The sequence below is a fragment of the Grammomys surdaster genome, unplaced genomic scaffold (assembly GCF_004785775.1).
Source record: "Grammomys surdaster isolate TR1022 unplaced genomic scaffold, NIH_TR_1.0 166, whole genome shotgun sequence".
In the NCBI taxonomy this organism is placed as follows: domain Eukaryota; kingdom Metazoa; phylum Chordata; class Mammalia; order Rodentia; family Muridae; genus Grammomys; species Grammomys surdaster.
In genome coordinates this window covers 15,517,932-15,539,729 of record NW_021604614.1, presented here as the reverse complement: position 1 = coordinate 15,539,729, position 21,798 = coordinate 15,517,932, and the positions used below count along the sequence as shown (strand labels likewise).

The 21,798-nt window shown below is 48.1% G+C and overlaps 2 protein-coding genes across 2 annotated transcripts in view; both read left to right on the top strand.

Annotated features, from left to right (window-relative positions):
* The first annotated feature begins 4,913 nt into the window (after positions 1–4,913).
* On the top strand, positions 4,914–13,700 carry LOC114620117 (inactive 2'-5' oligoadenylate synthetase 1C-like). Its single transcript, XM_028766140.1, has 6 exons — positions 4,914–5,096; positions 5,690–5,978; positions 8,592–8,788; positions 11,556–11,788; positions 12,360–12,513; positions 13,662–13,700. The coding sequence occupies exons 1-6, from the start codon at positions 4,914–4,916 to the stop codon at positions 13,698–13,700; spliced, it is 1,095 nt and encodes a 364-aa protein (XP_028621973.1).
* A 3,917-nt stretch (positions 13,701–17,617) lies between these two features.
* The window catches only part of LOC114620015 (inactive 2'-5' oligoadenylate synthetase 1C-like), an 11,656-nt gene continuing 7,475 nt past the window's right edge, over positions 17,618–21,798 (top strand). The window contains exons 1-3 of the mRNA XM_028765972.1: positions 17,618–17,821; positions 18,737–19,025; positions 21,581–21,777. Coding sequence (XP_028621805.1) covers positions 17,618–17,821; positions 18,737–19,025; positions 21,581–21,777 — 690 coding nt within the window. The remainder of the gene's footprint in view (positions 17,822–18,736; positions 19,026–21,580; positions 21,778–21,798) is intronic.

Below are 21,798 nucleotides of genomic sequence, written 5' to 3'. Positions count from 1 at the left end.
GCAGGTTCCAGTGCTGCAGCGTGAGCCAGCTCGGCCCAGGCCTTAGAGTTTCCTTATTACTTGATTTTGGTTTAAATGTGGTTTGTTTTTCCCTCAAAGTAGATATAACTGGGGAAAACTAAAACAGGCACAGCTTCTGGAATAGTTACGATCAGGACATACAGTACATGAGCCAAGGCTGTTTACACCACCTGAGGTGTTGGTCATTCCTTATATGGAGAATTTTCTCTTCTCTTGCTCATCTGATCAGTTCGTGAACGAAGCTTAGCTTTCATGGCAGGTGAACTAGAAGAGCAAACCTTAAAATTTAGGGGCGTGTCATTGGTAACCTCCTATCTGTTTAGCACTGTAAGTCGCTTTCTGGAAACTCTTGTCCAATTCTGTGGGAAAGGTAGGGCCTAAAGCAGAGGGGGTTGCTAATTCAACAATGCTCCAGCCACAGCAGTAGTGTTAAACCCGAGAGTCAACGGAGAAAGACCAGTTCCACAATTTCTGAGCAAAAATTGGACACACGCTTGAATTAAATTTGGGCGAAGAGGATGGAATCAGGCCAGGACCACTCCAGGACTCCCATGAATGGGAGTATCCTATGTATCTCCCCCTCACCCATGATCAAGCACATCCTGTGGACGTGAGTCAAACAAATTTGTTTAGGGGAGCAAAAGCAGGTGGCTTGTCATCTTACCTAAATGACAGCCCCCAACATCTAAGGAAGTTTCTGCCCTTGGGCCAGGGGCTTACGGGTTGGAGGCAGTTTTGTGTTATGGCTCACTTAGACACAGTTATGAAAACTTCCGACACAGCTAGCTCTCACAGTAGCTCATAGAAACAATCCCTTGCTGATAAAGAGCCCACAGAAATAATTGTTCCACTAAGCATAAAATGAAGGTTGAATATTTGCCCACAAGGATAATAACTGACAGGTCACAGTACCGTGTTACTCCGGGTCTATAATAATTACTACTCAAGAGACCTTAAGATTAAAAAAAAAATGAAACTCCATGGGTATTCCCTAAAGTTTCATCTAAAAATCCTATAGAGATTGATTTCAAGGCTTTTCTAGGTGGCTCTCCTAAAGAAGAAAAAAAAAAAGCATGTATTTTATAGGCAAGTTCCATAGGGTCCACAAAAGACTTTGTACCCACCTGGGCTTGCAAAGCTTAAAAGTTTAAACTAGCTATCTTCAATCAGCTTTTATGAGATCTTTCTCAAGCACTGAATGTTGTCGCTGACCTCGTGTGCAAAGTAGCACACCGCCGATAGGGAGAGCTCTCTGTTCTATGTGAACTTTTTATCACAAGCTGTGTGAACTGTTTGGGTATGGTTAAAAGAATCTGTAACAAAATCTAGCATAAGATTCGTAACAGAAGACTTCGTTAAACTTATATCCATTTTAATTTGCTCCAGTACACTACGTATATGATTTGATTCTTGTTTAGAAAAGTAAGTCTACTACAGTCTACTACATTGTGCTACATTGTAAAAGTATCTTTTATTCACCTGATTCATCTTTTATTCATGTAACTGCTATCTTGAAGGTTTGATGCCAATGTTTGCTAATCTAGGTCCAGTCTTGGAAGCTTCTAGCCTCCATACAATCTTATCAAGACCTCGTGTGTTTTCAGCATCTGAGACTTACTGCTTGTGGCAGAAATTTGCTTCCCATTGTATTTGCAGTGGAGCTCTGTCATGGGATAGGGAAGAGGGAGGCAGAGCTAGGAGCTAGGAGAGAAGGAGTGAGGGGGGAAGAAGAGAGAGGAGGAGAAAGCAAGATGGCGGCAGACGTGTCTCTAGCAGGCTCTGGTAGTTATAGCAAAAGGTTAGATCATTGGGATAACGATTCTACTTGTGTGGGCACCTTGTGTATTGAGTATTTGCAAATATATAAATCCATTGGTTAGCTTTAAGCATCTAGAGTTTTGATTTACTTGGTTGTTGGGTGGTGTGGCGGCTGATTGTGGGGTAGATGATCCTGGTGTGGGGCTAGTGTGGCCCCACTGTAGTGCCTCCCGAGATGAAAACACCTGGCTGGGCCAAGGTAGCCCACCAGTAATGCTTAATTCTGACAACATGGTGCCAGAACCAGTGCCTGTGGTTGTCTTTGCGCTGCGGGTACTGCTGTTAGTGCAGGAACTTAGAGCTGGTAGCCAGGTGGCTTTTTCAAATACCTCCAGATACAGCTGCTGAATAAGCTTCCCTTTCTAGCTCTTTCTGAACTCTGGTGGACTGGTCAGCTCAGCTGTTCTGGCTCGAAACTCCTCTCCAAGCTGACTGATTCAATCTGACTTCTCTCAGCTTCTCCTGAATTGCTCTGTTTGGCTCAAACTAACTCTGGCAATATTTTCTATTCTTCCAGCTCCTCATTCTCTGGCTCATTCTGTCTTTACCTGTGTCTAGGTTGTTCTCTCTCTGCAACCTGTCTCTGCACAACTGTACTCTGTGTACTGCCCCTCGGGTAACTTCCCATTCCTCTCTCTCCTCTTGAGAGTTGGGCGTATCCTATTCTGTCAAATCTTCCTCTGATTCGTCACTTTGTCTGCCACTCAATTAGACATCACTTTGAAACATGGGCACTTCCTTCTACAAACTAACGTTACCTTCATTGTTTGGGATTTTGTACTAAGGGAATGTCTGCATTTCAGCCAGAGGGATTAAAGGTGTGAGCTAAAGCCAAGCCATATCACAACCAGAAACAGTTTTTTTTTCCCAAGTAAACAACACAGCCTCACAGTGTGATCAAATATACTGCAGCACTGTATAAAGTTTACATTTTTAAATGGCAGTCGCATGGCTTGCCTCTGTCTTGGCTGAGGCCTCATCAGAATGAAAAGGACCTGGTACCTGGCAGCCATCTTTGCTCAGGTTAAAGAGTACGTGCCATGTGGCGTCATCACTATCGTCATCAAAGTGATACTTGGTATAGGGCTTCTGGTTATTGATAAATCTTCTTTTAAGACTAAGGAGGCAACAACACATCTACTAAGATATTTTGAATTAGGGTTGATTTTTTTTGTTTCAGATTTTAAAATAACCTCTCTGTTGGTTCTTTGAATTTCACAGGATGCACCCCAATCCCACTCACCTCTCCATCCCTTCACACCTGCCCTCCACCCATGCAACCTCCACGCTAAAATGGAAAAAGAAAAAAATCTTGTTGTGGAAGCTGCAGTGTGTCACAGTGTGTCCCCCAGTAATGTCCATTGCCATGGGTCATTAGACAGCTCAGGCAAGATCGGGCTCCACCAAGGAGTCTCTGGTGTCAGCCAGGCCGTGAAGACTGTGCTTTTTGCTAAAGGCCGGCCTCTGACCTGAATGGAAAGGCCGTGGCTTCTTCTTCAAATGAAAATTTCTTGAAGCCGCCGATGACTTGTGGCCATAAGCATGGGAAAGCCGATGTTGCGATAATTTCCTCAGTCTTCTGTTCCTTGCTCTCTGAAGTGATTCCAACGGTGATTTTAGGTATGTGTGTGTGCATATATGTGTGTGCCTGTATGCATATACTTGTATGCTTGCTTTTTCTATTTTATAAGACAGAGCCTCATCACATAGCCCAGGCTAGCCTCAAACTTTTACCTTCTGTGTCAATCTCCCAGGACTTGGGATCACAGGTGTGGACCATCCTCCCATGATGAACATCTACTCCTGCTGGGCAGAGAGAGGTTGGCATGGAGACAGGCTCACCTTCATGAGGGTGTGTCCTGGGCACAAGTCAACACTTTATGTGATTGAAGTGAAGAATGGCAATTGATTGATAACTCAGGTGGTTACAGCTAGGGACAGAGGCACACCTCTGTGACCTCAGCACTTGGGAGGCCAATGGGGCAGATCCCCAAGTTCACATCCACCCAGTGCAAAGGAGTGAGATCCCATATTAAAGAAAGATGTGAAACCTTTGTCCTTTAAAATGGACAGGAGGAGGTGGGGGTAGAGGGCAGAGAGACTGTCTCACATGATGCCTTGGATGGTGGTCACATCGTGGATGTGCATCTGAGAACCCACAGAACCGTGAGACCCTAAGTCTGAGTGAAATGTTTCAACAAAACATTTGCTATGTTTGGGTCAATCAGTAGAGGCTGAGAAATTGTTATGGGACTGTTTGAACCTTGAAAAAAATGTCGTCTCTCTGGAAGGTCTGCACTTGGTGCTGAGTGAGAGCGTGCAGCTGCACTCATCTTGCTCCTAAGACAACTCGTGGCAAACCTGGGGTCCTTACTTTTAATCATGTCTACCCATGGCCAAAAGGGACTGAGATTTGTGGGAGCTGTCTGCTCTCGTTGGCAGTGAAAGCAAGATAACGTTGGTAGCTTGAAACTTTCCACACCCCAATTAACCTTGTATAATGTTTGTGTAAACTAACTCAAGTGAGCTAGCTGGGCGTCAGTCTTCCCCCGAGAGGCTGTACCCCTCTGATCCTTCAAAAAATGAAGACCTAGCATCTTAGTTAGCTTCTCTCTCTACTGCAGCATCGTAAGCAATAGGTATGGACCAGTCACCTATGACAAACCCACCAGAGCTGTAGTGAAACTAGTGCCAGGTATCTTCTGGATTTCTCTCGCATGCTGTTTTCATTTTATCGATGTGTGTGTGTGGTTTGGGAGTGGTAAGCGTCTAGGCAACTATAAGACCATTTTTTCTTTATTAACAATACAAGACTAAGAAGGTAAGAACAACAGAAACTACACTGGTAATGTTTCATGCCTCCTGGTCCACAGCCTGCTGTGATAACAGTCCAAAGAAATGCCAGCAGGTAAACAAACCCCAGATTGTCAGGTAGCCTAGCAGCCAGAGATGGAAGGTGCAGAGATCTGATATGCACAACCCCACCCCTCCTGGGAACGAAAACCAGCTATGAAAATGACGGACAGCTGGCTCCAGAGGCAAAGCTGCAGGCAGCAAACACTACTGGCCATAAAATGGTGAAGGATCTCAGCAGCACCCCAGCCTGTGAGCTGGACAAGTTTATAAATGATCACCTCCTTCCTGATACCAGCTTCCATGATGAGGTCAGAGAAGACATCGAAGTCATAAGTGCTTTCCTGAAGGAGAGATGCTTCCAAGGTGCCGCCCACCCTGTGCGGGTCTCCAGGGTTGTGTTGGTGAGTCCCATTAGCCTGAGCTGATCAGGATGGGGTGGGAGAGGACTCTCAGAAGCCAGACTGCAGTCCTTAGAGGAGAGTGAGTTACCTACCTGCTCTGTGCCCAGTGTTCCCATGTACACCCCAGCTATGGCACAGGGCAGAGAACAGAACAGAGACCCCACCTGCTGGATGACTGGACTGATGAAGTTCATTACCCGTGTTTCCATCTGTCAAATGGGGCTTTACAACAACAGTCCCTACTTAGTCACTGTGAAGGCTGCAGAAATGTTGTTTTGTAATGTCCACTCATTTATGTCAGGGGTGCGAGTGTGTTAGTGGTTGTCCACAGCATTTTATTTAGGGAGGATCTCTGCAGTATCACTTGTTACTTTTTTTCCCAAAATGTTTCTTTTTGTGAATTCACTTTCCTTAGTTTTAACATTTACTCTGTTACCTTTGAGTACTGTCACAGACTTTCTTCATGGGAGTATGGTGTATATGTGTCAGGTTCCTCTATCCATCTGTCATGTTCAGTGATGGACTCCTACTCTGTTCAGCATCTGCCCAGCATGGCTCTCTCTGTCCATCTTATCCTCATCCTTGTCTTTTAGGGTGGCTCCTACGACGAACACACTGCACTCAAGGGCAGGTCAGAGGCCAACCTGGTGGTGTTCTTTAGCAATCTCACCAGCTTTGAGGACCAGTTAAATCTACAGAGAGACTTCCTTGAGGAAATTCAGAAACACCTGTGCCAGCTGGAGCAAGAAAAACAATTTAAAATGAAGTTTGAGGTCCAGCGCTCAGAGCAGCCCAACTCCAGGTCTCTGAGCTTCAAGCTGAGCTACCCTCAGTTCCAGCAGGAGGTGGAATTTGATGTGCAGCCAACCTATGATGCCCTGTGTAAGTCAGCCAGCAGCAGAGCCTCAGCCTGCCCTTCCTCATGCCTCAATCCTCTCTTCTCTTATTATCTCTGTGTGTAGGGGGGAGGGGATAGTCACATGTGAAGATGTCTGTGCACATGTTTGCATGTGTGGATAATGGCCAGAGGCCAGCCTTGGATGTCTGTTACTTAGGAGCCTATTTTTATTAAGAGGTTGACCTGGAGTTTGCTGCCCCACCTTTGTGGCTCTTGCAGTAAGGAGCTGGGGTCAGGTGTGCTGTGTGCTCTGATGGAGCTGAACCCACAATCTGTGGCACCTGGAGCCTCCGCATGTCAATTAGGGACAGCACAGGGCTGGGGAGAGGGGTTGTGCATTCTCCTAGAAGTGTCTGTAGGCTATGCAGCTCTAGCTGGAAACAATTATACTCAGACATATTCAGAAATCCTCTTAGGATCCTCCACTCCCTGGTAGCTAGGTGAGTCCATTTGTTTCTTTCTTTCTTTGGAGACTGGTTGACATGAAGCTGACTAATTCACATATCTGGTCAGACAGTGAGCCTGAGGGACTCTCCTGTCTCTAACCCCCAGCACCCAGATTCCAGGTGTGGACCCTCTAGCTCTTGTAAGCCCAGTTTTTTTAATGTGAGTGCAGGGATTCTAATATGGAGTCCTTATTCTTATGGAAGAACCCCTATACTCACAGAGCTGTCTGCCCTGCCCCTCGGGCATCATACAGAACACGTGACCTGCTCTCCTCATGCCTGAATGTAGAAATTCTGTGACTCTAAAAGTGGAACAAGAGATATAGCTGAAAACTAACATCTGTTGCATCTTCTATCAAAGAATGAGAAACCTCAGACCTATGCAGAGGCTTGGGTGTCTGTGCATGGTGGAGCAGGGAGCGGGATGCAGAACTTCCCCTAGGGATTTTTGCCCACCTCTGGAAAACTGGAAACCCAGCGCGCGCGCGCGCACACACACACACACACACACACACACACACTGACCTCCCTCATGTACACACATGTTATATAATGGCACATTAATGTTTCTTTACATTAAGACTTCTCACACCAGGCCTGACACGATGTGGGTCCCCAAAAGTACAAATTGCCCAACTCTATCCAAAGACAATCAGAGACACCTTGATAGCACAGTGGGTTGGTTCTTGGGGAGCTTAGAGAATACTTGAGGCTCTACATCTGGGGAACACAGCACTTCAACTGCTACTTAGAGACAAGGCTACTATCTCTTGGCTTAGAGCCATGGAAACAGGCCAGAGTCTCAGGCAGCAGGGACTGAGAGGGCCAGCCTGAGAGTAGAACCAGGGCAGCCTGCTGTGAGAAGCTGCGAGAGGCTTAGAACCCTGTTCAGTGGAGGGGACTCAGAGGGGGTGACCCAGAAATGAGCTGGGAGAGGGCTCCCGAAGAAGCCTGTCTTGCTCAGCCTGAGGCAGCTTTCCAGTAAATAAGCAGTTCCCCACAGTAGGATCACCTTAGGAACACAGGTATATGTAACAGCCCAAAAGAGGACCCCAGCCACAACGCTACCAAGGGTGTCTTAGCAAATGAGACCTACTGTGTGCTGGGTCCTGAAGTAGAAAATAAGCTCTTGAGAACTCCCTGGGACACCGAGTGACTGGGTGTGTTCAACCCCCAGCTGTGAGTGATTTTGCTCTGTGCCAGCATCAAAGCCTGATGGTGTGGCCTGGTGCACACACTCAAGGAAGGCACAGCCTGCTGCGTATCAAGTCTACTCAAATGTGCACACACACCCACACATAGCCATACACACATCAATTCCATAGCCTGCCGTCCATCCACGGCACAAGTTCATATACACACCACCACCACCACCACCACCACCACCACCACCACCACATCCTGAAGCTCCCAGGTTGACAGTCAATACCATATGATATTGACTTGGTCAAAGAGAATCATTTTCTGCTGACACACAGTAGCTGGAGAGACAGCTCAGTGGTTAAGGGTGACTGCTGCACAAGCATGAGGACATGAGTTCAAATCCCCAACGCCCACCTAAGCTTAGGAAGTGCCACACATTGACCTGTATCCCTGGAACTATGGGGACAGAGACAGAAGAATCTCTGGGGCCTGATGGACGCCAGTCAAGCTCCATGTTCACAGAGAGACCCTGCTGCAAAGGGAGGGGTGACAGATTATAAAGGAAGACACCCCATCTCCTCTTGTGGCCTCTGAATATGTGTGTTTGCCACATCCATGCACACACAATCCACCCATCATCTCAAAATAGCACAGAGACTGTACACACACGATAAGATAGACAACTGAGGTAGAGTGCTCCACGGTACACCAGCACACAGTCGGCCATTATGAGATGACCGAGTAGCTCTCTTGTGAGTGACCACAGTGTGCTGTTTCCTCCAGGCCTGGGAGTAAGTCATCCTACTAGGAGCAGTTGGTGGCACAGACTTTCCAGGACCAATTCATGTATGAGGTGTGGTGGGCTCATGGCTATATGGGGAGTGAGGTTTGCTGTGGACAAACTGTGCCCTGTTCATTGAACCCCATAGACAGGGATTGTGACCCTAGAGAGAAGAAAGATCCTCAGAGCAAGGTTGAGTCTAAATATGAATGAAATTTCCTTTATAGATAAACAGAGAAACAACCACAAGCCTGACACTCAAATCTACTCGGAAACCTATGCCCGCCTCATCAGTGTGTGCACCACCCTGAAGAAGGAAGGTGAGTTCTCCAACTGCTTCATAGAGCTCCAGCAAAATTTCCTGAAGCACCGGAAACCCAAGCTGAAAAGACTCATCCTTCTGGTCAAGCACTGGTATCAACTGGTAAGGCATCTGACCCTGACACTGTGAACCCTATGTGTAGAGAATGTGGCTACAGTTCCGAGAAGAGGTCTATTCTAGCTTGCTGTCTATTGACATGATAGCCTTATCACATGACCAACAGTGCCCTGGGAAGGAAAGGTCTTACTTGGCTACACATCCCAGTGACAGCGCATCTCTGAGGGGAGTGAGCACAGTGACTGAAGCAGAGAGCAGGGAGGAATTCTGCTCACTGCCTTCATCTCCATGGCTCAGTCAGATTGCTTTATTATACATTGCAGACTCTCAGGCATGGCACCAACTACATCCATCACTGATCAGGATCATGTCCCCACAGACTGCCCTGAACCAGACTGACTGCAGCATTGTCTTGATTAACGGTGCCTCTTGCTTGATGACTATTGTGGGAACTCCCAACCCCAATAAACTCATATAAAACACACACTCCAGGTATCATAATTATAAGCCATATGCCTAGATTGGGCAGATCTATCATGATACTTATTCCCAGCTATAAGACCCTTGGCTACTTACATTTTCTCTGGGGCACGTGCTTCTGTGCTGATGTGGCTTCTCTTCCTCTTCCTCCATCCTATCTCTCTCCTGTACATTCTTCCTCTCCTTCTCCTGACCCCCACTCTCGAGCCTCCAGTCCCACTGCCCAATCACACACTCTTTTATTGACCAGTTAAAATAGGGAGAAAGTTCACCTGACATCACCAGAGTACGTGACAGTCTGCTCATCAGGGGCAGCCTCTCCTGAGGAAACAGTATTAACATCAGCATACAAACAGCATCAGGCCAACCGATGACAGATGACCCTAAATTATGTGTAGCTGACAAAAACTATCCTTCGCAACGAATCCCCTTTCAAGTTGATGCTCACACACACACACCCCTTGCTTTTTTGATTTTCCCTAAGATCTCATGCCAATATCACATCCTAAAAACACAACACAGCTTTAAATATCCAATTCTCTTTTTAAATTTCAGCTCTCAAAAAGGTTTGTCTCACAAGTGTCGGATCCATAAAATTGAAAATACAAGTTAAATACTTTCTTACCGGGGCACTGTCACAATCAGATTAAAACACAACCAAAGCCCAACAGAGCCAAAACCTCAGTATCTGATATCTGGGACTCACGGTTCTCTGAGCTTCTCGGGCTCTGCCATCCACAGCACACATAGCTGGTCTCAGGCTCACGTCAGCTCTGTTCTCACATTGCTCTGGTCCTGGCAGTCGTCCCCTGCTCAGGGCAAGTCCAGTGTCTCAGGGTCATCACTGCCGTTGAGGCTGCACTTTCACCAGTGGCTTCTCCTGACTTCTCCCAGTGCCAGGCCTCAACTGCTCTCCATGACCCCTTCAGACCTGCAGGTTTCATGGGACCAAAGCCTTACCACCTGGGAGACCACTCTGCAACTAACAGGGTGTGGCTGCTGTCTGAAGATGCAATCTTGAGGCCCCTGAATCTCAGCTATAGCATACTGACCAGAGGCTACTCTTTCCAGAAGACTTGGCCCCCATGCTGCAAGTCTCTTCTTAAACAGAGCTGATTTTCAGCCTCAGTTTACAAGAAATTACTAACTCTTAATGCAAAGATATCACAGAAGCAGCTCAGGTGGGGTAATTGCTTTTCTGAAATGTCACACACCAGCTTCCTTCCTCTGGATGTCTCTTAGTATTCCTATCTTCCAAGTGCTTCAAAAAATCCAAGGCACAAGGTCAGAAAGTAGAAAATGGAGGGGAGAAAGTGGGTAGGAGGGGAGCAGAGCAGAGGGGTTCAGAGATACAGGGTTTGGGGGAACAGCAAGGGAACACGATGCTGTAGGAGGGAGAGGGAATGGGGAGGGAGGACTTTCTGTGCTTCTTCTAAGTGATTTCCTCTGGTCCACTTTCTAATAGGCTACGTCTCTCTCTAGCTGTGTCTAATTCACTGCTTCACGGTGGCTGCTTTCTTTGCATCTTTCTCTGTCTGCTTCCTTCTTTGGCAAATCCTTCATGTCACATTCTATGGCTTCTATTTTTCTGTCCTTTCCAACTATTACCTCTTTAAATGGGAGATTTATCAGTATTTTTCTGGAATTTTTAAATATGTGTGTGATGCTTGTATATACCTGTTCGTGGGAGCACACGTCTTTGTGTGTGCCTGTGTGAGCATAAAGATGTGGAGGTCAGAGCGTGAGGGCGGGTCCTCAGTCACGCCCCACCTTGTGTAATCAGTCAGGGTCTCACACATGACACTCAGTGTGCTGGATCAGCAGGTCTGTAGAGTCCTGAGCCCCTGGAAGCCCCACCTCCAGCCCTTTGAGCTAGGATTGTGGATCAGCATCCTCAAGAGCCTGACACTCATGTAGATGCTGGGATCTCACTTCTAGTTCTCACCCCTGCACAGGGAGGGAGACACTTCACCCCTGAGCCATCTCCCTGGCCCCTTCCATGTTACTTCAGAGACCATGAGAAACTTCCATAGTGAGCATTCCTTATGTCCTGCCCCCACCCTCACTCCTAGCTGTCACTCATGGTGTCTTGATTCCTCCTGTGCCTGCTAGTGAATGCTGTCTTTGTGGAGCACACAGGCTCACCCTCAACCACTCAGTCCTTGGTTATAGCACAAGAGGAGCCTTAGACTGAGTCTAAATGACTGGGCGTGGCTGTGTGACAATAAACCTGTAATGACATCATCAGGTGGCAGCTGAATTGAGCCTGTGAGAAGTAGCCCCCATACAACAGCTGAGAGCCCTGTTTTTCTCATTGCCTTTCTCTTCTCAGTGTAAGGAAAAGCTGAGGGACCCGCTGCCCCCACAGTACGCCCTGGAGCTGCTCACAGTCTATGCCTGGGAGTGCGGGAGTAGAGACTGTGATTTCAACACAGCCCAGGGCTTCCGAACTGTCTTGGAACTGGTCACCAAGTACAAGTTGCTTCAAATCTACTGGACAGTGTATTATGACTTTCGGCACCAGGAGGTCTCCAACTACCTGCATGGACAGCTCAAAAAAGCCAGGTAGTCTATCTCCATGTGGCTCTGTTCCCTACAGCCCTGGGAGGCGGGGGGTGGGGGGCTCTCCTCTCTACAGACGAGGAGACCAAGGCTCTGACATTGTCCAGACCAAGCAGCAAAGACAGGGGAGGACATGGAGTGGGAACTGAGATCATCCAACAGTTACAGCATCATAAGCGCTGTGAGGCACCAAAGACCAGCGGTGGACCAATTACCTGTAAACAATAGAGTGCTGTCACCCTAGGGAGTGATATAGCTTGATCCTGTGTTGTGTTCCATTTTCAAACCCCATTCTTTGAGCCTGGCTGGTCCAACTCTCCTCATCTCACAGATCAGAGAGCCTGAGGGAGCTGCCCTAGGACACACAGCTACTAAAGGGTAGAGGATTTGAACCCAGGCTTTCCAGATCATGCCCAAGGATCCCTCCAGGCTTGCTATATGCTCTGGGGCAGGGACAAAGGAAAGACTTTGAAGAGGGATGCTCTGCTCTGCTCCTCCCCTGCCCCTGTGCAATTACTTGTAGCTGTGGCAATAGCCAGCTGATCAATTCTGTTCTCTGAATGTTGCTCTGCAGGCCTGTGATCCTGGACCCGGCTGACCCAACAAGAAATGTGGCCGCTAAAAACCTACTGGGCTGGTGGTCGCTGGCAAAAGAAGCTTCTAGCTGGCTGCAGTGCTCGTGCTTTAGGAACTGTGATATGTCCCTTGTGGGCTCCTGGGATGTGCCGGTGAGACCCTGTCATCACCCTGTCCCCTTGCATGCAGCCTCAGTCACTCCGTCTATTTGGAGAATATTCTCACTGAGTCATGGTCTTTTACTAAAGGTCTCCATAACCCCATGGAGGCCAGCTGCTTGCTTTGTTTTACAGCCATTTTCTCACCATTCAGAGCTATCATGGGCTGGCAACATGGCTCAGTGGGTAAAGGCCCTGCCCACACTGAAGACCTGGGTTTGATCCCTAGAACCCATATGGTAGAAGGAGGAAAAACAAATCCTCCAAGTTGTCTTGGGACCTTCATGTTTGTGCTGTCACACCCGTGGACCTGTACCGATGCACACACACACACACACACACACACACACGCATACATGCACACACACACACACACACACACACGTGCTTGAGCACAGAAATACACACACACAGGCATGCACACACATATGCACACATGCACACACATGCACATACACACATGCATACATGCACATGTGCACACACACACATACATATGCACACTGACACATATACAGAGTGTCACGAGCTCAGCAATAGTCATCTAGTGATTGGCAGAGCTTGGATCCTGTGGACTCTGAAGCCACTGTCAGGTCCATGAAGCAGCCTGTCTTCCCTATCTCATTGTCACGTGACCAATGAGACGCAGCAGGGCTGTGTCACAGCCACAGAGGCACAGAGGGACCTGCACTTGGACCTCTCCCCTCCTGGGGCAGGGTCTGCCTGATGCTAGGGAAGTGATGATGTCACATGTGACCTCAGGGTGGGGAATGAACACGGGTGCAGGGATGTGGGAAAGAAACCTCAGGAGGTCAGGAAGGAAGTGAGAGGGGACCTGGAGGGAGGCAGCTGTGGGAACAGTGGCCTGTAGTGCTGTCCTGCAGCAGAGAGGTGGAGAGGCCATGTCTCCCATTTGGCAGATCTGTTACTGAAGAAGGGGACTGTAGGTGGGGCTATATGTACCCTCAGTGGGCAGAGTCATGAAGGTGTCCTGATGGCCGTCTTTCCAACCTGGGAATGTGCTGGCCCTTTTTCTGAGAGCTCCAGGTGTCCAGTCATGGTACCCCACCTCCTCCACTTAAGGCTGGTTTACATCCCCTTCCCTGCAGGCTCCTGTCATCATTTTGTATATTCTATTACAGATGAGCGTCAAGTTTCCACAGGACTGTGTCCTTCTATGAGCACCAAAGCACATCTCCAGGATGCTTGCCAGTGAGGAGGAGGAGATCCCCGCTCTGCTGCAAGCCCTTGATCCAGAGAGGGGAGGAAGCTGCGCAAGGCCCCAGTGAGGGAGGGTCCAACCTGTGATCAGACTCCAGACTTCTAACCACTGCCTCCCTACCCCTGCATCCCACAGCCTGCTTTATCTGCCTTATCCACCAACAGGGTTCTCTGGGAGACATGTCCTCTGGGAGATGAGATTCAGAAGGGGAGGGAGGGACTCAAGCTTGACTTCCATCTGTCCACCTGTTGGGAGGTTCTGTACAATGTCTGATCAACAACAACAAATCACAGCAAGCCATGAGGGTATGTGTGCACTCTGTAGGATGGAGTGTGTGTTTGTTTGTGTGTGTGTGTGTGTGTGTGTGTGTGTGTGTGTGTGTGTGTGTATTTCATGCTCAACTAGACACATTGATTGAGGACTTGTTACAATCCCCACATGGGTTCAATTACTGGGCAACCAGCCACAGACAGTGTAGGACCAAACTGCTACAGCTACATTGTTTGATGTTGGGTGGCTTGAGATGCTTCCAGATCTCTCTCTCTCTCTCTCTCTCTCTCTCTCTCTCTCTCTCTCTCTCTCTCTCTCTCTTTGGTTTTTTGAGACGGGGTTTCTCTGTGTAGCTGGCTGTCCTGGAACTCACTCTGTAGACCAGGCTAGCCTCGAACTCAGAAATCTGCCTGCCTCTGCCTCCCAAGTGCTGGGATTAAAGGCGTGCACCACCACTGCGCTGTGCTTCCAGATCTCCTATACATAAAACTAAGATAAGAATCCTAAGCTCCAGCCGGGCGGTGGTGGCGCACACCTTTAATCCCAGCACTTGGGAGACAGAGGCAGGCGGATTTCTGAGTTCGAGAGTTCGAGGCTAGCCTGGTCTACAGAGTGAGTTCCAGGACATCCAGGGCTATACAGAGAAATCCTGTCTGGAAACAAACAAACAAACAAACAAACAAAAAGAATCCTAAGCTCCTTCTGTCCATGCTCCCTGACATGATTCTAGACCTTCCCCATTCCACACAGAAAGTGTTCACCAGCTGCCCATGGCCCTGAAGCCCTGGGAATCCGGCCAGGGTGCATCGAGGTGCACTGTTTCTGCAGCATGCAGGCTGGGGTTCACAGCAGTGCAGGGAAATAAAATTGCATGCAGGCTGTGACCAATGATGACTTTAAAACTTAGTGTCTGTGTGAGTGTGACATTTGAAGTACTGAATTAAATCACAAAGCATTGACTCGAACTCAAAACTAATGTAATCTCTCTCAGTCCCTCTTTTCCTTTCTTAATTTCTTTTTTTTTTATTCCTTTTTCTTCCTTTCAACTGGATCTTATTATATGCCTAGCTTGGAGTTCACAGACATCCACCTGCCTCAAGTCCCCAAGTCCTAGAGTTGCACACACACACACACCCTTTCATATGCAGACCTAACGTTCTATATGTCAGGATCCTGAACCAGCAGCTTGTGAATACATAAATTCAATAGCTTAACCACAAAAGATCCACATGTGCTCGTCCACTTGGGCTGCTGCTCACTAAGAAGACAGGAAACTGCTCAAGGCCACCAGCTACCCGCCCCTACTCCTGTCCCCAGTGTCCACTCTCAATCTCTGTGAAGGGGGAGGGATGGGTGTCCCTGTCCCCCATTCCTTCGGTTCTCAGGCAGCCCCATGGACCAAGAGCCCCAGTGTCCCCGACTGTGAGAAGATGCATGTTCCCTGGACCACAGGATAAATCTCGATCTGCCTTGGACTTTATCTGTCCCATCCATGGACCCAGTGATGCTGCTCAGTGATTCCAGTCTGTCTTGCCACTTTTGAAACAACCCTCAGATATACAGAGGGGATTTTAATAAAGTCCAGGGGCCTTCTGCCAACCTGTGAACTCATCATGCCTTCCCTCATGGATCCCACACCAAGACTCCCTAAGAAGGTCTTCTGTCTTCTTCTGCCCACCCAGCGCTAGGCACAGGCTTGCAACTGTACCGGATGCTATTCATCTCTGCCCTGTTCTCCCCTTCAGGTCTGGCATCCAGCAAAGTCTTGATGCCCTGAAGGGAGACAAGGACAGCAGACCAGACTTCGGATGATGGACAGACAGACAGACAGATACACACACTGACTTCTCCAGCCGGTACACTGGTGACACCTTAAGTGTACCTCAAGTAGAGATCAGGAAATATAGCATTTGTTCTATACCATGCCCTTCCACTTCAGTCTGGCAAGTCTGGGCATTCCCATGCCCCAATGGGAAATTCAGACTGTGGATTTCCTGTCCCAGATTTTGCCCTGCTACTATATTGGTGCGGTCCAACATTGCTGGTGAAGAGACAGAACCCAGGACCCAGAAAGACCTGACTCCTACGAGTTGTCCTCTGACTTCAAATGCTCACACACATGAAAGAAATGGAATAGAATATATAAAGCACAATTGGCTTCACCCTCGCCCAGATATGCTCAGGACCTCAGGCTAGCCTCTTGTCCTCCCATCCTGGCACTTGTGGGAGGGGCCTTCACATCCCAGTTCCCTCAGGCAAGGTCAGGGTCCACCAAGGAGCCTCTGTTCTCAGCCAGCCATGAAGACTTTCTTATTTGCTAATGGCTGTCCTCTGACCTGAATGACAAGGCCGTGACTTCTGCTTCTCCAAAAGAAATGGCTTAAATCCACCTATGACTTGTGGCCGTAACCATGAGCAGGAGCCAATTTTCAAATACTTTCCTCAGTCTTCTGTTCCTTGCTGTCTGAAGTGATTCCAACAGTGATTTAGGTATGTGTGCGTGAACCTGTATATGCATATGGTTGTGTGTTTGATTTTTGTATTTTATGAGAGAGAGAGCCCTCATCACATATCCCAGGCTCCCCTCAAACTCTTTACCTTCTGTGTCACTCTCACAGGACTTGGGATCACAGGTGTGGACCATCCTGCCATGATGAACATCCACTCCTGCTGGGCAGAGAGAGGTTGGTATGGAGACAGGCTCACCTTCATGAGGGTGTGTCCTGGGCACAAGTCAACACTTTATGCTGTTGAAGTGGACAGTGACAATTGATTGATAACTCAGGTGGTCACAGCTAGGGACAGAGGCACACCCCTGTGACCTCAGCACTTGGGAGGCCAATGGGGCAGATCCCTAAGTTCACATCCACCCAGTGCAAAGGAGTGAGATCCCATGTTAAAGACAGATGTGAAGCCTTTGTCCTGTATGGACAGACAGGAGGAAGTGGGGGTAGAGGGCAGAGAGACTGTCTCAGATGATACCTTGGATGGTGGTGACATCATGGGCGAGCATCTGAGAACCCACAGAACCGTTAGACCCTAAGTCTGAACTAGAAACTAGCTGTGACCTTGCAGATGGCTCATTACAATATCCAGCATGGACCAGTCACCTGGAACAAACCCAGCTCAGCTGTGCAGAAACTGGTGCCTGCCATCTTCTGGATTTCTCTTACTTGTTCTTCATGTTGGGGTGTGTGTGTGTGTGTGTGTGTGTGTGTGTGTGTGTGTGTGTGTGTGTCTGTGTGTCTGTCTGTGTCTGTGTGTGTGTCTGTGTCTGTGCATGTTCTGTTGTTAACCATCTAGCAGACTATCAAAGGATTTTTCTTCAGTAAAGTTCAAGAACAAAAAGAAAAACAACAGAATCTATGTTTAGGATGCTTCCTGCCTCCTGGTCCACAGCCTGCTGTGATGAGGGTTTGACAATCCAAAGAAATGCCTACAGGCAAAACCCCAGAGTGTCAGGGAACCCAGGAGCCAGAGGTAGCAGGTGCAGAGTTCTGATTTGCATAGCCCCGCCCTTCCAGGGAAAGAGGAACCAGCAATGGATATAAGGGGCAGCTGACTCCTGAGGCAAGGCTGCAGCCAGCAAACATTCCTGGCCTCAGGATGGCAATGGATCAAAGCAGCACTTCTGTGGATCTCAGCAGCACTCCGCCTTGGGAGCTGGACAAGTTTATACAGGATCACCTTCTTGGTGACCCCACCTTCATTACTGAGATCAGAGCAGACATCTATGTCATAAGTGCTTTTCTGAAGGAGAGATGTTTCCAAGGTGCCGCCCACCCCGTGAGGGTCTCCAGGGTAACGATGGTGAGTCCCATTAGCCTGAGCTGACCAGGATGGGGTGGGAGAGGACTCTCAGAAGCCAGACTGCAGTTCTTAGAGGAGAGTGAGTTACCTCCCTGCTCTGTGTCCAGTGTCCTCATGTACACCCCAGCTATGGCACAGGGCAGAGAGCAGAACAGAGACCCCACCTGCTGGATGACTGGACTGATAGAAGCTCATTGCCCTTGTTTCCATCTGTCAAATGGGACTTTATGATGACAGTCCCTACCTCAGTCACTGTGAAGGCTGCAGAAATGTTATTTTGTAAAGTCCACTCATCTATGTCAGGGGTGCGAGTGTGTTAGTGATTGTGCTCAGCATTTTATTTAGGGAGGATCTCTGCTTATCACTTGTTAGTTTCTCAAGTTTTCACTTTTTGTGAAATCAGTTTCCTTGACACTAAAAGGTCTCAGAGCAAATGTTAAAATTGTTGCAGACTTTCTTCCTGTATGGTGAACATGGTGCATTCCTTTAAGTGCTCTGTTAATTAGAGGGATTATGACAACAGTTTGATGCATCCATGGTAATTTACTCAGTCTCTTCAAACCCACTCCCTTGGCCTTGAATCTGATCTCTCCCAGAGAGTCGCCTTCCATCACGCATGTACACACACACGCACACACACACAACTTTAGATAGAAGTAGATTTTAAAAAAAAGAAAAGGATGTTCACCATTCTGAGTCTGGCCTATCTCCAGTATCACAAGGAGATCCAGGACCATCTATGTTCCTAAAGAAGATTCCAATTTCACTCTTCAGTACTGAATAGAATTCCACTGCACATGGGTCAGCTTTCTCCACCCACGGATCACTCTTGGTGATGGGCTCCTACTCTGTTCACATCTGGATTGCCCAGCATGGCTCTCCCTGTTCTTTGACATTCTCATCCTTGTCTTTTAGGGTGGCTCCTACAATGAATACACCGTGCTCAAGGGCAGGTCAGAGACCGACCTTGTGGTATCCTTTAACAATCTCAAAAGCTTTGATGATCAGTTCAAGCGAAGGGAAGAGTTCATTAAGGAAATTCAGAAACACCTGAGCCAGTTGCAAAAAGAAAAACAATTGGGAGAGAAGTTTGAGGTCCAGAGCTCACAGCATCTCAACTTCAGGTATCTGAGCTTCAAGCTGAGCTACCCTCAGTTCCAACAGGAGGTGAAATTTGATGTGCAGCCAGCCTATGATGTCCTGTGTAAGTCAGCCAGCACCAGAGCCTCAGCCTGCCCTTCCTCATGCCTCAATCCTCTCTTCTCTTACTATCTCTGTGTGTAGGGGAAGGGGGTGTTCACATGTTTGCAGATGTCTGTGCACATGGTTGCATATGTGGGTAGTAGCCAGAAGCCAGCCTTGGATGTTGGTTACTTAGGAGGCTATTTTATTAAGAGGTTGACCTGGAGTTTGCTGCCCCAACTTCGTGGCTCTTGCAGTAAGGAGCTGGGGTCAGGTGTGCTGTGTGCTCTGATGGAGCTGAGCCCACAATCTCTGGCACCTGGAGCCTCCATGTGTCTATTAGGTACAGCACAGGGCTGGGGGAGGGGTTATCTAGTCTCCTAGAAGTGTCTGGAGGCTATGAGTCACCAGCTGTAAACAATTTTACTCCTATTTAGGATACACTGGGCTTCTTCTAGCCCCTACAATCCAGGCAGGTTTCTTTTCTTATTTGTGTTGAGAAAGGTGGATCTGACAGCTTCATGTCAACCTATCTGGTCAGATGGTGAGCCTGAGGGACTCTCCTGTCTCTACCTTCCCAGCAGTGTGATGTCAGTGTGGACCCTCATGCCTCTGAAACACAGCTTTTAACAGGGGTGCTCAGAATCTCATTTGGGGTCCTCATACTTCTCTAAGCCCTTTACCCACAGAGCCATCTGCCCAGCCCCTGGAGAGATCCTACAGAATGCCTGCAAGATAGACAGCTCTCTCTACACAGCTGAGATTGGGAACTGTGTGTCTCTAAAAGTAGAAAAAGAGATATAGCTAAAAATTCATATCTGTTTCGTCTTCTATCAAAGAATGAGAAACCTCAGACCTGTACAGAGGTCTAGGTATCTGTGTAGGTTTAAGGGGGGGGGCAGGTGTGCAGTATGCATGAATTCCCAGAGGTGCTCTCTTCCCCTCTGGAAAACTGGAAACCCAGCACACAAAATCCCCACATGTACACACATGTGATTTAATGGATATTAATGATCCTCTAAACTAGTATCTCATACCACTCCTGACACACAGTGTGTCCCGAAAAATCGCCCAACTCTGCACATGAACAAGCAGGAACACTCATGGAAGACCATTATGGGCTTTGGGGAGGTTTTATATTTGGGGGATACAGCACCCCTGTTGGCCACTGTGTGAACTGCTGCTATTTACTTAGAGACAGGGCCACTAGCCCTTGACTTAGGAGAGTCATGGAAACAGGCCAGAGTCTCAGGCAGCAGGGACTGAGAGGGCCAGCCTGGGAGTAAGACCAGGGCAGCCTGCTGTGGGAAGCTACAAGAGGCTTAGAACCATGCTCAGTGGAGGGGGATTAGAGGGGGTGACCCAGAAATGAGCTGGGGGAGGACTCCCCCAGAAGCCTGATTTGCACATGGACTTACCCAGCCTGAGGCAGCTTTCCAGTGGGACAGGAACTCTATTGTAGAATGACTGCCTTGGGAATTCTTGTGTGGATGACATCCAAGAGGACCACAGCCCTAACCCAGGTGACTTAGCAAATGAGACCTTCTGTGTGCAGGGTCCTGAAATAGTAAATAATCCCTTGAGAATGTCCTGGGTCACTGAAGGATTAGACTTGTTTCAAGCTCCATCAGTGAGTGATTTTGCTAGGGGCCAGCATCAAAGCCTCATGGTGTGGCCTGCTGCAACCATGGCTACACACCTGCAGCCTCCTAGATGATTCAAGTGTGCACACAACCTACACATAGCCACATACACATCAATTCCATAGCCTGCCCCTGTCCACTGTAAAAGTTCACAGGGTACACAGACACCACCACCACCATCACCATATCCTGAAACTCTTAGGAAATGGACAATCAACAACACATGGCATTAAGTTAGGCACTATAGAGATTCATGAACTGCAGACACAAAGCACTGGGGAGACAGTGCAGTGGATAAGGACGATTGCTGCTCAAGCACGAGGGCATGAGTTCAAATCCCCAATGTCCACCTAAGCTTAGGAAGTGCCACACATTGACCTGTATCCCTGGTACTATGGGAACAGAGACAGGAGAATCTCTGGGGCCTGATGGACACCAGTCAAGCTCCAGGTTCACAGAGAGACCCTGCTGCAAAGCGAGGGGAATCAGACTATAATGGAAGATGCCCCATCTCTTCTTGTGCCCTCTGAATATGTGTTTGCCCCATCCATGCACACACAATCCACCCATCATCTCAAAATAGGGCAGAAATAAGCACAAGATAAGGTAGACAGCTAGTAGATTGCTCTATGGTACACCAGCACACTGTTGGCCATTATGAGATGACCATGTAGCTTTCTTGTGAGTGACCACAGTGTGCTGTTTCCTCCAGGCCTGGGAGTAAGGCATCCTACTGGGAACAATTGGTGGCACAGACTTTCTAGGACCAATTCATGTATGAGGTGTGGTGGGCTCATGTCTCTATGTGGAGTCACGCTTGCTATGGACAAAGTTTGTGGTGTTCCCTGAACCCTATAGACAGATTGTGGCCTTAGAGAGAAGGAAGATCCTCAGAGCATGGATGAGACTAAACATGAATGAAACTTATTTATAGCTCAAGTGAAAAAGAAAGAGGCCGTTGACTCTGAAATCTTCAACAAAATGTACGCCCGACTCATCCGTGAGTGCAACATCCTGAATAAGGCGGGCAAGTATTCCAACTGTTTCTTGGAGCTCCAGCAAAACTTCCTGTGGAAACGTCCAAACGAGCTGAAGAATCTCATGTGTCTGGTCAAGCACTGGTATCAACTGGTAAGGCATCTGACCCTGACA

What these genes read in the sequence shown, in the direction of transcription:
- LOC114620117 (XM_028766140.1), top strand. Translation starts at nt 4,914, where the DNA reads ATGGTGAAGGATCTCAGCAGCACCCCAGCCTGTGAGCTGGACAAGTTT. An exon ending in GCCAACCTATGATGCCCTGT is followed by an intron (nt 5,979 to 8,591) that starts GTAAGTCAGCCA and finishes TTTCCTTTATAG; the next exon opens with ATAAACAGAGAAACAACCAC. An exon ending in GGACAGCTCAAAAAAGCCAG is followed by an intron (nt 11,789 to 12,359) that starts GTAGTCTATCTC and finishes GTTGCTCTGCAG; the next exon opens with GCCTGTGATCCTGGACCCGG.